The sequence below is a fragment of the Aptenodytes patagonicus genome, chromosome 5 (assembly GCF_965638725.1).
Source record: "Aptenodytes patagonicus chromosome 5, bAptPat1.pri.cur, whole genome shotgun sequence".
Taxonomy (NCBI): domain Eukaryota; kingdom Metazoa; phylum Chordata; class Aves; order Sphenisciformes; family Spheniscidae; genus Aptenodytes; species Aptenodytes patagonicus.
Genome location: NC_134953.1, coordinates 25473697 through 25489310, shown reverse-complemented (window position 1 = coordinate 25489310; position 15614 = coordinate 25473697). Strand labels below are relative to the sequence as shown.

The following is a 15614-nucleotide window of genomic DNA, read 5'->3' as shown; positions in this document are numbered from 1 at the left end:
CAACTAGGGTTGTTTGAAATTGTAGTAATTGTTCATCTTGTTTCCGTACAGCATGTGCAACATTTGTGAATTGCTAACTTAAAGCCACATTATATATAAATAAAGGACTAAAGCAGAAGAGTAATTTTTTTCTTTAAAAAAGTTTCTCTTCCACAGGTATTTTTAATACTTTTCTCTGTTTCTTAACAGTTAAGAGTTTTTCTTTTTAATTTAATTATGTGTCAGAGTTTCTTTGGTGTAAATGGCAATGGCCTTAATTAAAAAAAAAAAAACCACAAAAAAACCCAAAACAAACAAAAAACCCCCCCTTACCACAGTTGTTTCTGTAGGCAACTATTTACTTGTTTGTATTATAGAAGAACCTTGAATCTTGAACTGCAATTAAGCTTGTATTTGGTCTTGTTATTCTTACATACGTTACTGGGTATTCACAATAGATGTTAACAAAGTTTGAGAGAAAATATTATGTTGAAGTGAGTGTGAGAAATGTGGAAAATTAAGAACAAAGCTTATAAAGTTAATGCAAGTCTGCTTCTTCAAACTCAATGCTGTTCTTAAGCAAACTGTTAAGTAGTGTAGCATTTTTATTTCTATAAAGAACCAAACAACAATTAACAAAAAAAACAAGATGTGGTGCTATTAAGATTATAGGAAAGGAGTGAAAGCCATGCAGCCAAGGCGAGTCATGTACTGAAGTAATCCACTTCATCTGTGGAAAGCCATTGTACAAAACTAAGCAAACGAACACATCCTCAAAAGAGGAGGATCAACTCCAGACAGTTCAAACATCGACAGTTGAATAGCAACAAAGTAAATGCAGAAGGATGGAGGAGAAGACTGTCTACCTAAACTCAGTAAATTGAAACCAAATAGAAGATTTCCTATGGAGGTTTTCTACAAACAATGTCTGTCTCTCTGTTCTTGGGACTCAAAAAAGCAAATTAAATTTCTGTCCCTGGAGCTGAAACATAGACTATGAGTTCCCCTTTCAAATAGATAGAATATACTTTGGTGGAATGATAGTAGACAGTCATTTGAAACAGTCCTTTAGGGGAAAAAAAAAGTATATTTTTAAATTCATTAAGGACAGTCTTTAGGAAAAAAGTTGCCAAAGACCTCCAGACACTGAGGTCTGTAAACAATTCACCACTACCTAGATGTATTCTTCAACAGGGACTTCCAAATTATGAGATCTGTGCGTGAGTATGGGATGAAACTCTACTACAGAAATTGCACCTCAGTCATTTTTTTTTTTAAGAATAAGATATTTGAGATTGAGTTAAATTTTATCTTGTATTTATCTTGCAAGATAAATGAAAGGGTTTTGAGTCTTTGAAGAAACTTCTTAGACTGTTGTTAATTTCGATTTGTTCTAAATATGCTTTAGCAATGTATAAGCATATAATAGTTTTCTCACTCCAAACACCTTTTTGTATAGACTACTGAACAGCTACTTGTAGTAATGGATTTTATAACACAAATGTGTTATATTGAAAGTGATACCTAGATTGATGGTACAGTGCTCCTTTTTAACAAAACTTCTTCCCAATAAAATAGATGATGAGGTTGTGTTTAGTTGTAGCTTTGTTAAACTGGGGCTTTTTGCAAAGATGAGCCACATATTGCCTTTCCCGCTGATTTGTATTTGCATAGGTTAGCTCAGTATTGTTATTAATTGTATATAAACTATTGAACAGATGTGTACACTCATATACTTATTTATATATATATATATTTATTTTGCTGACAATTCCTTGCACTGCTCTCTGGTTTTGGCATAATTGGCTCTTCAGAACTGGTGACACTTGGTTCCATCTTTCTCCAAAGGTGTAAACTAGATTGGCAGACAGTTAATCTATTACGTGATAATCTGCTTAATGAAGTCAATGGATGTCCTAATGTAATTTTTTTTAATAATATCAGTTGTATAATTTTATTTAAATGATCATTAGTAACCATGAATCCTTGCAGTCAGCTTAACTGACATACTCTTAACCTCTTTCTCTGTAGGCAGAACTAGTGAAAGGGAATCTGCAAAGTGTTGGGCTCACTCTCCGCCTTGTGCAGTCCAAGGAAGAAGATGCAGGGCATGTTGTCATTGAAACTGTGACTCCAAACTCACCTGCTGCAGCTGCTGATCTACAGAGGGGAGACAGACTTCTAGCAATTGGCAGTGAGTATTATGTCAGCTTTCAGAATAAGTGTGGTCTTGCAAACTGGGAGGACATGTCTGCATACAGTTCAACTAGACTGCCTTTCTCAACTGTCAGTTATGCCTGGCACTCGTAATAAAAACTAACATTTACATATTTACGGCCATTTAAGGTTATCTTTCACTTAACTCGTTTTCTTGAATATTTATTTACTCTTTGCTAGGTAAAAGCCAAAATAAAGTTGAATAAGCATTTGAATGTAAATATATTTTAACTGCTCTAATAGTGATGCTGTGAGGTTCTCTACTTAGTTTCTTCCAGTGATGTTATAAAATGTGCTTTGTTTACAAAGAAGACCATAACACTTTACATCCTAGGCCTGCATACTGAACTTTGAACCTAAAGGTAATAAATAGACTATGGAACAAGTAGTATAAATGTATTTTTGACTAATAGAGTAATTGTCTGAAATGTCAAAATGACCCAAGAAGATCTGCTGAGTATTTGATAGTATTTTTATACTTTCAGTATCAATTTTGTCAGCTCTGACATGTAGGAGCCTAAGTATTATTTAGAAATCTACTCTGAAGGTCTCATATTTGAAGACTTTGGCCAAATTGTAACTGGCAGGTAAGTGCTGTGTTGAGGCAAAAAGTAACCCTTGACTTTTGTGGGGGAGAGCACTGTGGTTTTTTTTATAAGGATTCCATTGAAATCCCTGAGCATTATGAAGTGGATTGTTACTAGTTTATATTAGTTTTTAAATTAGACCATCTCCAGATATAGCTTGAATACTTCTGTTTTATATGGACCCTGTCACCAACGGACAACTAGATCATAATCATAAATCATAATCAGAAACTGATACTGGAAATCTTACTGCTTTAAACTTGAGAATTGGAGGGGACCTATAGAATATGGTAGTGGACAGAAGGACAAATAAAACATTAACAGGAACAGTGGCTAATCAGCATAGTGGAAGAAGCAGATAGGAACCTGTTTATGATCATTAAGAAATAATGCAATGTTTTCTATTCTATTGGATGTTGTGGGACTAAATAAAACATGATGGAGTAGGAATCATAAGTAGCTTAGTTTTAAAGTTGTTGGGGTTTGTATACTGTCCAGGGATTTATAAAGACTAAAAAGGAGTGGGAATATCGCTGTATATTAATAACATTTTAGAAGTAAGTGTAGGTACCACTGATAAAATAGAATGTAAACTGAAATCACTCTAGGGGAAAAATGGTAAAAGAAGTTCTGTTAGGGTCGTATTGTGAATTTGGAGATTACTTCCATCATGTCATCGGTAGAGAAAGAAATGCAGAAAGAGCTGCATAATTGAGCTATATATAGTATCCCAGATATCCCTGCGTATGACAGCACACACATGTCTTCTCCAAACACTAACTATATAAATAAGAGGGTAAAGTGATTTTACATTTGGTTCTGCTAAGTCATTAAGGTACTATAGAAGAGTTAGTGTAGTAAAATACTATGAAGATAGAACTTTATACGCTTATGACATGAACTGCTTAAAGTCCCTGCTAGCACAGTTGCATTAATATTATTTTTTTTAGGTTGTTACCTGAGAGGTTTTAAAGACCAGAGCTTAACGACTACAATGAGTTATTGTGATTAGGTACTGCCTAAATCCCCATTGCATTGCTCCAGTGCTTTTTAAAAGGGTTTTGAGTTGCTTCAAACAGGTAATTGATTGCTCTAGAACAAGGGACAAGTCATTTTTACATGACCCCCTGCATGACTTTATTTGGACTGTGTGCTCATTAAGATACTTAGTTTGCACGTAATTTGTTGAATCTTACCATAGGCTGGAGATACTGTCAAATGGCTCTGAAAGCTCTGATGAGGAAGATGATTCAGTTCACTGTTCAGCCACACTGAGAATGTAGCATTGTGCCTATATTTTCTTAACATATTGGAACTATTTTCTTTGTTAGCCTGCTTCTGTTTTAATTAAAACTGTATTTAAAGATACCCATCTCTTTTGAATCCTTTGTTAAATGCCTGCTGCTGAAAAGTCCAAACTTACAGTAAGACCAAGTTTAAAAATGTTAGCATATAAAATGAACATTACTCTATAAGATTACAGCATTAGTAACAAACAGCAAACTGGAGTATTTGTTAGTATCTTTTCCAGCTCCTGAAGTGATATATTTGTATGAATAAAATGGAAAGGATCCATCTGTTACATTTCAATTAAGCTCTTCTGTCATAATTGACTTCCTCTGTTAGTGAGCAACAGTATTATTACCACTATTAAAGACCTAACCATGTTTGTCGACTATTTTTGGCCATTTAGATTGTTGTTAAAATTTAATAATTTTTGTCTTTTTTTTAATAGGTGTTAAAATCACATCAACTGTCCAAGTGTTGAAGCTTATTAGACAGGCTGGGGACAGAGTTTTAGTCTTTTATGAAAGGCCTGTGGGGTATAATCAGCATGGTTCAGCACTGCAGGATGGATTTGGACAATTGGAAGACGCTGCTTTCTTGACACAGCCAGAAGATGACCAAGCTAGTTTATCAGCTGATGTTGATAACAGAGATTTTGATTCAGAATTTGAGGACTTAGCTTGTGAATCACCTGACCAAAAAGAAGATTTGCCGACAACTCCGAGTCCCAAACGTTCAGTAGTAATACTTGCTGCTAAACCACTTGGAACTATATCTCCGATTCTGAATCGAAAACTACATTTAGGAAGTTATCAGACAACATCAAAAACACAACAAAAAGATGGAGCTAAAGTGGCAACACCCAAAACTATTGAGGGTTCAGATGCATCACAGCAATCAGGTAAACAATCACAAGGATCCAGTACTAAGCCTCCTGTGCCACCTAGGCCACAAAGCAAGCCTATTTTGCCTACTAGTGAAACTCAGAATCTGTTAGAAACTGGAGGTGTATCTTCTGAAAAACCAGAGAGGCCACCTCCACCTACAAATAATGGAGATAAATATACAGAGAAGGTAGTAAAGAATAATGATCAAATAGAAGACCCAACGGTATCAAAAGTAATAACAGCACCAAAACAAGATATATTAAAAGATGGACTTTCAGAAAATGCACGTAGTTACAAAGATAGTGGAGATGATCATCAAACATGGGAATCGCCAGAAATTCCTTATAAAATCCGGCAAGGCCGATGGCCAAGGACAAGAACATCCTCCTGTCTATTTGAAGTGGAAGGATACCATAAGTACCTTAATGTTGCACTGTGGTGCAGAGACCCTTTCAAAGCAGGTGGTTTTATCTGTTTAGGATATGCAAGCATAAAACTTGAAGAAATTGCTTTAGATTGCATAGCTACATCCTCAATGGAATATATTAGAACATTTAAACTGGATGCTCCTACACCTAAAGCAGCAGTCACTAGAACAGCATTGCGGAATTTGACAACCCATAAGGGATTCAATGAAAAATTTTGTTATGGCGATGTAACTTTACACTTCAAATATTTAAAAGAAGGTGAAATAGATGATTCAAACTTTCTTTTGGAGAAAGAAAGGGAATGTCACTTGGAAGAAGAAGCTCGTGCACCTCAGAAAGAGGATCCTTACTTGGGACACGTTGTTCTTACGGAGAACAAGCATAACTTTCAAGATACTCAGTTTCAGAATCCGACTTGGTGTGATTACTGCAAAAAGAAAGTATGGACTAAAGCGGCTTCGCAGTGCATGCTCTGTGCTTATGTTTGCCATAAAAAATGTCAAGAAAAATGTCTAACTGAGACGCCCTTTTGTGTAGGAGCTGAAAAGCGACTTGATCGAACTGTGGGAGGTTGTAGAGCAGAAGGACAGGAAGCTCCCCAAGCTGCATCCTCTCGTGTTGATTCAGAATCTAAATCTGTTAACAGAACTACAGGTTTGACCAGGCATATCATCAATACAAGCACCCGTTTGTTAAACCTTCGTCAAGTCCCCAAAGCTCGCCTTTCTGAGCAAGGAACAGAGGTGGTAGAACCTTCGCCAAAGCACACACCAAACACTTCTGATAATGAAAGTAGCGATACTGAAATCAGTGGGCCAAGCAGTCCTTCAAAACGTGCAGCAGGTACTGGGATAAAGTTGGTCCGAAAGGAGGGTGGTCTAGATGACAGTGTCTTCATTGCCGTTAAAGAAATTGGACGTGATCTCTACAGAAGTTTACCCACAGAGGAGCGTTTTCAGAAATTAGAATTTATGCTGGATAAGCTGCAGAATGAAATAGACCAGGAGCTGGAAAATAATAATTCACTCGTTAAAGAAGAAAAAGAGACAACTGATGCAAGGAAAAAAGCCTTGATTTCTGCTGCGCTGGCTAAGTCAGGTGAAAGACTGCAGGCCCTTACGCTGCTGATGATCCACTACAGAGCAGGCATTGAGGATATAGAGTCTTTGGAGAACATGTCGTTAGAGCGGCAGTCCAAAAGAGTGACTAAAGATTCAGAGGAACCCAATATAGCAGAAGAAATGGATAATGAAGATGTCAGTCTGACGGAGGCGCCAACATTCAACATCATATCGGAAGAACCAGTTGATCCACCTCAATCAGTAGACTGATATTTACATATTTAGCCTTTGAAGGAATGGACTAAAAGAATACTTTGCACTTAATTGCAAACACACACAAACTAAATTAAAACACTGGTATAATGTCCTGCTTCTCCACAGTTACTTGCCTATGTAAGAGTACAGCTAATAATGGTTCTTCTCCAGCTACAGCACCATCATGTTGTTAAACTGGCTGGTTAAAACTCGATTTTGGGGTTTATATTGGAAATTTATTTTTAATAACTTATTTTTATTTTTTTCTAATTATGTAACCTTACCATTTCACATTAACGTGTGTGGTGTCCTTATACTCCCCCCCCCTTCTTTTTTTGAGCTGGTGTTTTCAACAGGAAACTGGCAGGATTTTCAAAATGTTTAGTTTCCATTGTATGGTGAAAAAATTACAAGCTTGTTGCATGCCTAAGCTGATGACTGACAGAGAAGTCACCGAGGGACCAGGCTTTGAAATGTTGATCACAGTTATTGTACGTCTTCTAGGTAGTTGTGTATTTTTCGCCAAACATATCATGAAAGCAAACAAGAGGTCTTTCATTTTGTCTGTTGTTAATATTTACTAAAGTTAACATTGCATATAATTTTTCCCATATTTTTGTTAAATACAAGAACTTTTCATAGTTTGAAATTAACATGAAATATAGTAATGCTATGCTAAAAAAAAAAAAGCCTCCTTAGAACTTTGGGCTATTGTATCCTGATTGAATAATATTAGTTATCAAAGTACATACCGGTATCTCATAATAATTTAATTGGGAATATTTGTGAGATAAGAGGCTGGTTGCCTTCCAGAACAAAATTATATATTTAAGTGTTGTTGTATTATCTGATGACCTGATAAAGGAAAATTGTTCTTCTCAAGAGTTGGAGGTTTCATTACATTCTATGAAAAAGCATGTAATGACAGTTTAAGTACTTTAAAAAAAAAAAAAAAAATTTTGCTGCAGCCTTTATCTTACCGTTTCAGAAAGCTTGAGGTACAAAATACTTTACAAAAAATAGCTAAATGTGTTCTCTCTCAACACTTTTGAGTAATCTTATAGTGGTAAGTTGCATTCAGCTTCTCAGACAGAAGAGACAGTCTGAGCAGAAGGATCACCTTTCCCAGAAAAATGTCCTGTAGTGTATATAACATGTTTTATTTGAGTCAAAATAAGTGAGTCCAGTAGAGATGAGGAAGAATTTCAGCCAGCAGCTTTTGAAAAGAACTATCTGGTCTTGTGCTATGTGTAAACTGTGGATCTTAGCATCACCTGGCTAAGGCCGTTGTTCTTATTTATTTCCTGTAAACATGTCTTTGTTTCATCTTCTGTGTATAGAAATGCCGTATAAAATATCATCTTTATTTTAGGTACTGTCTTAGGTACTGGTGGTATTATCACTGGTAGTAGAAAAAAATGCCTTTGTGGAAATGGAGTTGAATCTAAGATGGTAAAATAACTTACTTAAATTTTCAGGCAGTCTCTGATGGACCTCTCCATTAAATTTGCTTCTCAGTTTATTTTGTGATGGGCAAAATTAAGAAGCAATGGTTTTCACAGATGGAAAAGCATACTTGTACTTCTAAACAAAACGGTTACTTCACTCATGCAACTATTTGCACTTTTTTGTGAGTTCTGGGCAGTTGATACTTACTTACTTAGTTGATGTATGGAAAACACTATCCATGCTAAAATAGGCATGTGACACACTTCTGAAATTAAGCTTCAGTAAATAATCGCACAAAATTAGCTTCCCTTATTGACTAAAAGTTATTTAACTTATACTTGCTTGAGATGCATATAAAGACTTCCCCCACTCCATTTTCTCAGTGGCTTACCATTGGTGGTGATCTGCATTCAATCTCCATCAGTGTTTGCTCTTACAGACTACTATAGAGGTTTTTAAATATATCCGAGTACTTCATTTAAACCCTGGTACACATGAAGGAGCTGTGAAAACAATGCAAATACTGATTTAAAAAAGGCATTTGAGGTTTTAAATTGACTGGTATAATACAGTGGGTAAGAAAAGCTGGATATAGTTGTCCTCATATAGTATTGCTAATGATGACTGTAAGAGAGAAATTAAACATAGTGCAATATTTTTAAATATGCCGAATGGGAAAAGGGCAAAATAGTTGTATTTTAGTGATAAGAAGGAAAACATAAATTCCTGTCTGGCATTAATTACAGTAAGCGGTGAATCTCGAGGGTAAAATTGTAATATTACATTCCTGATGTAATCTTTGCTTCATGCTTAACTGTAAATAGCTGAAAATAAAGAATACCACAGAAAACAAGAATATCTTGACTTAATGATATCTGAATAGGTGGCAGCTACACACATTTGCAGAAGATCTGCCTAATATGATTTTGTTGGCTATTATTTTATCATGAGAATAAGCTTTAATAAAATAGTTTTGCTAAATTATCAACTTCTTCGCATTGTGTTAATATTTTTTTAAACATTTGTATTGCAGTAGTTTATCATCTAGAGGCACTACTTAAAGGAAAGATCTTTGGGAGAAAAACACATGTTTTGCATTAAATAAAACTACTGATTGCTGGACTAATGCTGGGCTTTTATGCATATTTTCTATTTGCATGTGCATTTATTTTTATTCTACACAGTTTAATAGTAGATGTAGATTTCTTTCAAAATGGTGATTCCAGTTGATTCTTCCTGTACCTAGAGAATCATAAAATGCTAAGGATGTTTGTGGGTTGTTTTTAAGACCTCCAAGCACTGCTCCAGTAATATTGCCATTCAGTTATTGGTGATAGCGACTACCACCAGAGTTATGTTAGGGGAACAAATGGTCCAAGAAAAAGTCTTCTGACTTGCCCTGTCCTTCAGAAGATGTTAATGGATAACTAAACAAATCCGTACTGGTTTACTAGCTCATTTTTATCTAATCAGTTTTTCCTTGTAATTCCTTATCCTTGGGTGTTTTCCTCTCAAATTTGAAATAAAACATGCATGGAAGTTTATAACTACAAGGGAGAGCTAAGGTGTGGGAGCAACTGAAATAAGTGACTTTATCACACTTAAAGGGACACAGATAAAAATATACAAAATATGAAAGAACCGAGATTTTTTTGGTTTATTTTCTGTGACTAAAATTACTTCCTTACTGTCAGCAAAAAGGGTTTGTGTTTGATTACTTACTCCTCCACAGCACAGAAAATCCGAAATACAGAACAACTGCTCGAAGTCTTTTTTGGAGGAAAAGGTGGCGTAGAGAGCCCAAACGTGGGTGTCTGCATGGCACTTAACTCTCTCTTCCTCTAACTTCTGGTAGACCAGCAGCAGAGCAAGAGCATGGGGGAGCCAGACTGAGCTCTGTGGGTCTACTGAGCAAACCGTGGTAAGATGCTGCTCTGTAAGGCCCCAGTAGAAACCTGGTTCCACCTGCAGAAGAGGAATGCGATCAATTCATCAGTCCTAATTTGTGTTGCAGATTAATGTGAACTCTTCCTTAATTTTGATCTGCTCAAAAGTACAAAACAAAGCCATGAAGTAAGCTATTCTATGCTTTTTTTTTTTGATGTATAAGTTGCTATGTTTGCATTACTTTTACACCTGTGAATTTAAGCAATACATTGGTTAATCAGCTGGCAAATAAATGGACATGTCATGTGATAATTTAGAAGTCTAACATTGATATATTAGCTTCAAATTTAGTTGGATTAACAATTTGATGTTGACCAAAAGAGTGCAGTGAAGCTAAGTAAAATAACTTCTCTTGGGGCATGATCTACAATATTAAAATCTGAGCCTAATGTAAATAATCATCGATCTGCACAATTGTCACTTATTCAGTGGCAATGAAGTACTCAACGTACTGCAGAATCTTGGTTTATGCTGTATTAATGTCTGTCTCCAAACACCTCTCAGCTTTGAAGGAAGGATTTCCATCTGTTACATACTCAAAAGAATGCAACAGAAAATACACCACTATAAAATCTGTAAGTGGATTTTTCAAATCAGCCACAAGGCGATATTGCTTGGTGTTTCACAGCCTTTAAGCTCCTTACGATGTTTTCTCAGACTCTTCACCCTTCCTTAAACCCCCTGTTCTGGCAGCATCTACAGGGGTGTGCCCTGGTACTGCACATTTTGGCCTTATCTGCTTCCCAAAAGTTAAATCTTAGACCAGCAGCCATATAACGGACTGGTATTGGAAGCATCGCAGTTACCAAAACAAGTTGCCTGTATTTATGACCTGGAGTGAAAATATTTGTCCTCAATTACAAATGGACTAGAAATGAGGAGTGCTTTCCCTCATTAATATTTGTTGGCTTTCCCCACTCCCAGTATACAGTAAACCACAATGCATAAAGCAAATGGTGAGGGGGATTTTTTTATTATTATTATTTTTGCCTTATTACAATAGATCATGAACTTCTTTTAGATAACTTTATTTTAATGCGGTCTGAACGCATAGTTATTGACAAAGCGATACTTGAAGTTTGATCCACTATATTTGTCATATTTTCTGACCATAGTATATACACTTTACAAAACTATATGTAAATATTGTATCTATGCTGTAGTACATAAAACATCTGCAATTACATGAAAGAAGGCACATAAAGATTTTAATTTTACAAATGAAAAGATACACCACGGTTGATACGGACATTGGGATTGTTTTAAAACGCTTTCTTTAAATCTTCTTCTGATTTTTCTCAGTGCAGATAGGGACGGCCTAGCACAGTGCTTTTCCTGTATTAGACTCTGCCCCCAAATGTTGAGAGATATTGGCAACAAACTGGTCTTTTTTTTTCATTATTGTTAGCAAAGTTGATACTTTAACTTCATTTTTTGAAAAATAAATACATATAGAATTTCTAGATGTGTATGCAAAATATGCATGTAAAATAGGTTTTTTTCTTTGAACTGCTTAAGTTACCAGCTTACTTTCAATACATACAAAGACTAAATACTGTGATACTGCTGCTTTTTCTTAACCAGTCACTTAAGATGCATCTAAACTAAAATTGAGGTATGTTAAAAATAAAAGATTCAAAAGGTAGAAATATAAAAACTATCTTCATGCTGTTCTTATTCCCTTTACGGGAAAGGAACAGGGCACATTCATACCTGCTTGTTTACCTGGTGGTGTGTGTTGGTTTGGGGGCTTCATATTGCACAACTGGTTAGCTAATTAAAACTTCATTAAATAGTACTGACTCATAGCAATACACTCATCCATTTAAAATACTGTTTTCCCCAACACTCCATGAGCGGTTCAGGTAGGGCTCATTTTTGAAATTGGCAAAGAAGTTGTGCCTTTTATTTTACTAATGTATGATCTAAAGTTGATCAAAAAAGTCATAGCCATATCTACAGTCTGAATTCCAGCCTTCAGCTCCTCTCAATGTACTGGCAAGGGTACAATTTAAAAGGAGGCAGATTGGATAGGCATTCTTTAAGCTTTGGTGGTTTGTTTTTTTTTTCCTTCCAATTAGATAAGAAAGACCCAAGCTCTTGCCAGTAACTTACAACTCCAAACAAAACATGAAATATTGTGTGTTGATGTATTGACTTTAAAAAACAAAGTTAAAATTCACATGTTTATACAGATTTATACTACACATTTAATAAAAAATATAGTGTAATATTCAATAAAATTAAATACACAAAGATTAACACTATACAAATCCTCTATAAAAGCTTTCCCCCCCCTTATAAGGCGGTTAGCAGTCTGCTTTATAACCATGGGTGATGAATAATGTGTCTTTGGTTTTTTGACCATTTCACTATTAAATGTACAGTACAACTAAAATCTATTTCTGGATGAGATGTTTCACATGAAACACTGCATTTTGTACACCAAAATACGTTATATGGCTTTTCACGTCATTCATCACTTTCATATTCTTCTTCTTCATCACCTATGGGGTAGGACTGAATGTTGTTCTGGGTATACATTTTTGTTTTAACAGGACAGTTGTGATCCATGAGTATTGCCTGAAAGAAAACAAAGTGTGAATATTAGCATTTCTGCTTAGCATCCAGCTGAGGTCTGTGGTTGACTCCACCATACAGCCATCCTGCTGCATCTACCATTCAGGGATTCGCCTCTCCTCCCTGAAAGTAGAACCCAAACTGATTTCAATTAGAGTAAATCAAGTCCATAGGTCTGTGTGAGGTGGGATCTTGGCCATATAGATGTCACCAGCAAATTTCTATCACCTTACTGGAACCAGTATTTCAGCCCATGTATTAAATTGAAATACATCTACCTGCTCTCCAGTTACAGTAACTTACCTCTCCTATATTTAATCTCCATCTATTAAAAGCTGGATGAACGAGCAAAGGGAGTCCTTCTGCCTCAAGCCGAGTCTCCCTTACTAGCTTTGCTTTTCCCACCCCTTTCTGTGGAGCTCCAGAACAGCATAACTGGGCTCTGCTGAGGGTGGTGGTCCAAATACTGCGACTTTACACCCATGCCAAGCTAGAAGTAATTACCATAGTTAGGGCCAGCTACAATATTACATCCTTCGGGATGAATTTTTCCTAGGACAATCAGAATCCGTACTCGGAGCAGTTGTGTAAACTTATTTCATGTTGAGTGTGATAAATTTGTTTTTTTAATTAATTATGCAGAGTACAAAATAGGGCCCCTCCTTTTGACTCTTTTCAAACCCAAAAGAAATGGCACATCGGTTCACTGACACAAGCCACTTTGGGAACAGGAGACACTTGGCATTTAAAGCGATGTTGGGGGAAGCGGGGGGCAGACACTGTGGAAGGTGTTTAGGCCATGGGGAGAGATCCTGTCCTTTCAGCGATTACCTTGTTACACGTGAAACCCTGTCAGTGACCAGGGAAGCACACGATAAACTTCCTATCTCTGGCAAACAACAGCAGCTTTTTTCTTTTTTTCCTTTCTGTTCCTCAGCCTTAGTCAGTGTGTAAAAAGAACCAAGCAAAAACTCAGTGCAGTCTGCAAAGGTCATGACAAGGAATTAACTGGAATCTCTGGGATTCTGCAGTCCAACTATGTGCAAAACAAAAGGTCTTTGGCCTCACATACGCCACTATTTCAGCAAGATTCATTTTTCCACCTTCTGTTCTGCTCATGCCAGTACAAAGCGTGAGCAGCATGCGCAGCAGGTTCCGTCCTCACCTTGCAGAGATGTAGCGCTGCATAGTAAGACCATGGCCATGCAAAACTATATTTTCCTTTCACCCAGGTAAACAAACAGCAACTGCATTTTGTGGCCAAGTCAACCTTGTTCAGTATGAGCAAGGATGACGTGCTGGGTGGGCTAGACCTACAGATGGTGACAGACGTTGCAGCACAGATTGGTACTTGCTTTCCAGGACTTTCCCAGCCCTGGAATCACAACAGGAATTGCACTGCCTTGTAATTCCTTCAGGAGCTTCCCACCTTCTTGCTGAGCAGAGGAAACCTAGTGAGCAAAGCAATGGATCCCCTCCTGCAGTAAGAGGGCTTTTGAACCTGATCTAGCATAAATCTATAGGAACAGCAAGTCTTGAAACAGCAGAGTAGGGGAGCAGATAAAGGACATTATATGAAAGGGCAAATTCAGCTACAGAAATGGGAAAGGAAGGGAGAGAGGAGAACGGTATAGGAGGGGAAATGAAGGAAAAGGACTACCACAACCAAAGCAGGAATCTTTTTTTTTTTTGGGTGACAGGCTAAGCAGACAGTGAGCAACAGGAGTGAAGGAGTGAAACATTCCTGCAGGCACATTCATGGGTGTCCTGGGGCAGAACTCATGGAGTAAGCAGGGGAACTCCTCACTCCAGGTCTTGTGAAAAGTAGACTTTTACATTTACTCAGAGAGCAAATGTGAACATCAATGGGGAAAAAGTCTGTTAAAGGCTGCTAATCACAGTGTTGCTTTTGACTTAGGTCTCTCAGCCCCTAATTTGAGGGATGTATCACAACACGTTCACCTGCTCTGACACTCGTCCCTAGATACCCACTGTGGGCTGCAGGGGACTGGGCAAGACGCTGATTTGGCCAAGCATCATTCTTCTTACACACCATACAGCAGCTGGGGAGCACTGACTGCTCTAGAAAATGAAGTCATTGGCAAGTTATATTAAAAAATAGTCAGGATAAGACCTGTGGTACAGATAGGATAAGAGAAGCCATTAATTTGTAAGGGCAGGTGGTCTGTATGGAGGAAGAAGGAGGAGGAAAAAATATGATGCAAAATATACCGTAGAGGACCATGGAAAAAAAAAACAGGTTGAGGCACACAAAGGAATAAAACAAAATTGGTCAGTACAGTTCTGGCACTTCAAGGAAAACAAAAATGCCTTTTATACTGACTCCACCACAGCATATGCTGTTGCAGATGAATGTCTGCTGGACCCCATTTCGTGATAATCAGATTTGTGACTTTGTAACATGTAACTAATAAAAAGCTTTTCTTTATACATCTTGGACATAAAAAGAAGGGGGAGTTCATTCCAAAGATGACGCATGACGGTGAAATAAACTGTGCTGGTCCCATTTTGAGGAAGTTAGAGGCAAAGATGCAGAACTAAGTTATCATTTGTTTCACTGAAAAAAAACCAAAAACAAAAACAAAAGAAAGAAACCATGCTATGCTTACCATTTTCTCCTCTTTGGCAGGTGGACTTCGAAGGAAAAAGCACAGGGGAGCGAAAAGGATATCCACAATCCCTATAATTGTCATGAGCCATGGAAATCCAATAGCCTTTGCAATGGCACCACCAGCAGAGGGACCTTGTATAAATAAAAACCTTTTTCTGAAGATCACTCAGACACAAAATTTGCAGCAGTCACTTTAAACAACAGTAATTTTATATACAAAACTCCCACTTTACGAATTGATTTGAGGAATGTAAAGACACGTTTGTAATTATAACATAAACCTTTCCTGGCTCCATAGTCCACAT

General features: G+C 36.9%; 2 protein-coding genes across 3 annotated transcripts in view; one reads left to right on the top strand and one right to left on the bottom strand.

Moving 5' to 3' along the window:
- PDZD8 (PDZ domain containing 8) overlaps window positions 1-9134 on the top strand; it is a 69833-nt gene extending 60699 nt beyond the window's left edge. For both annotated transcript variants that reach the window (XM_076339100.1, XM_076339099.1), the window contains 2 exons: window positions 2011-2173; window positions 4519-9134. In XM_076339100.1, coding sequence (XP_076195215.1) covers window positions 2011-2173; window positions 4519-6716 — 2361 coding nt within the window. In that variant the 3' untranslated portion in view covers window positions 6717-9134. The remainder of the gene's footprint in view (window positions 1-2010; window positions 2174-4518) is intronic.
- A 3320-nt stretch (window positions 9135-12454) lies between these two features.
- SLC18A2 (solute carrier family 18 member A2) overlaps window positions 12455-15614 on the bottom strand; it is a 30117-nt gene continuing 26957 nt past the window's right edge. Inside the window, exons 14-15 of the mRNA XM_076338133.1 lie at window positions 15308-15441; window positions 12455-12680 (exon numbers count right to left, since the gene is read on the bottom strand). Coding sequence (XP_076194248.1) covers window positions 12570-12680; window positions 15308-15441 — 245 coding nt within the window. The 3' untranslated portion in view covers window positions 12455-12569. The remainder of the gene's footprint in view (window positions 12681-15307; window positions 15442-15614) is intronic.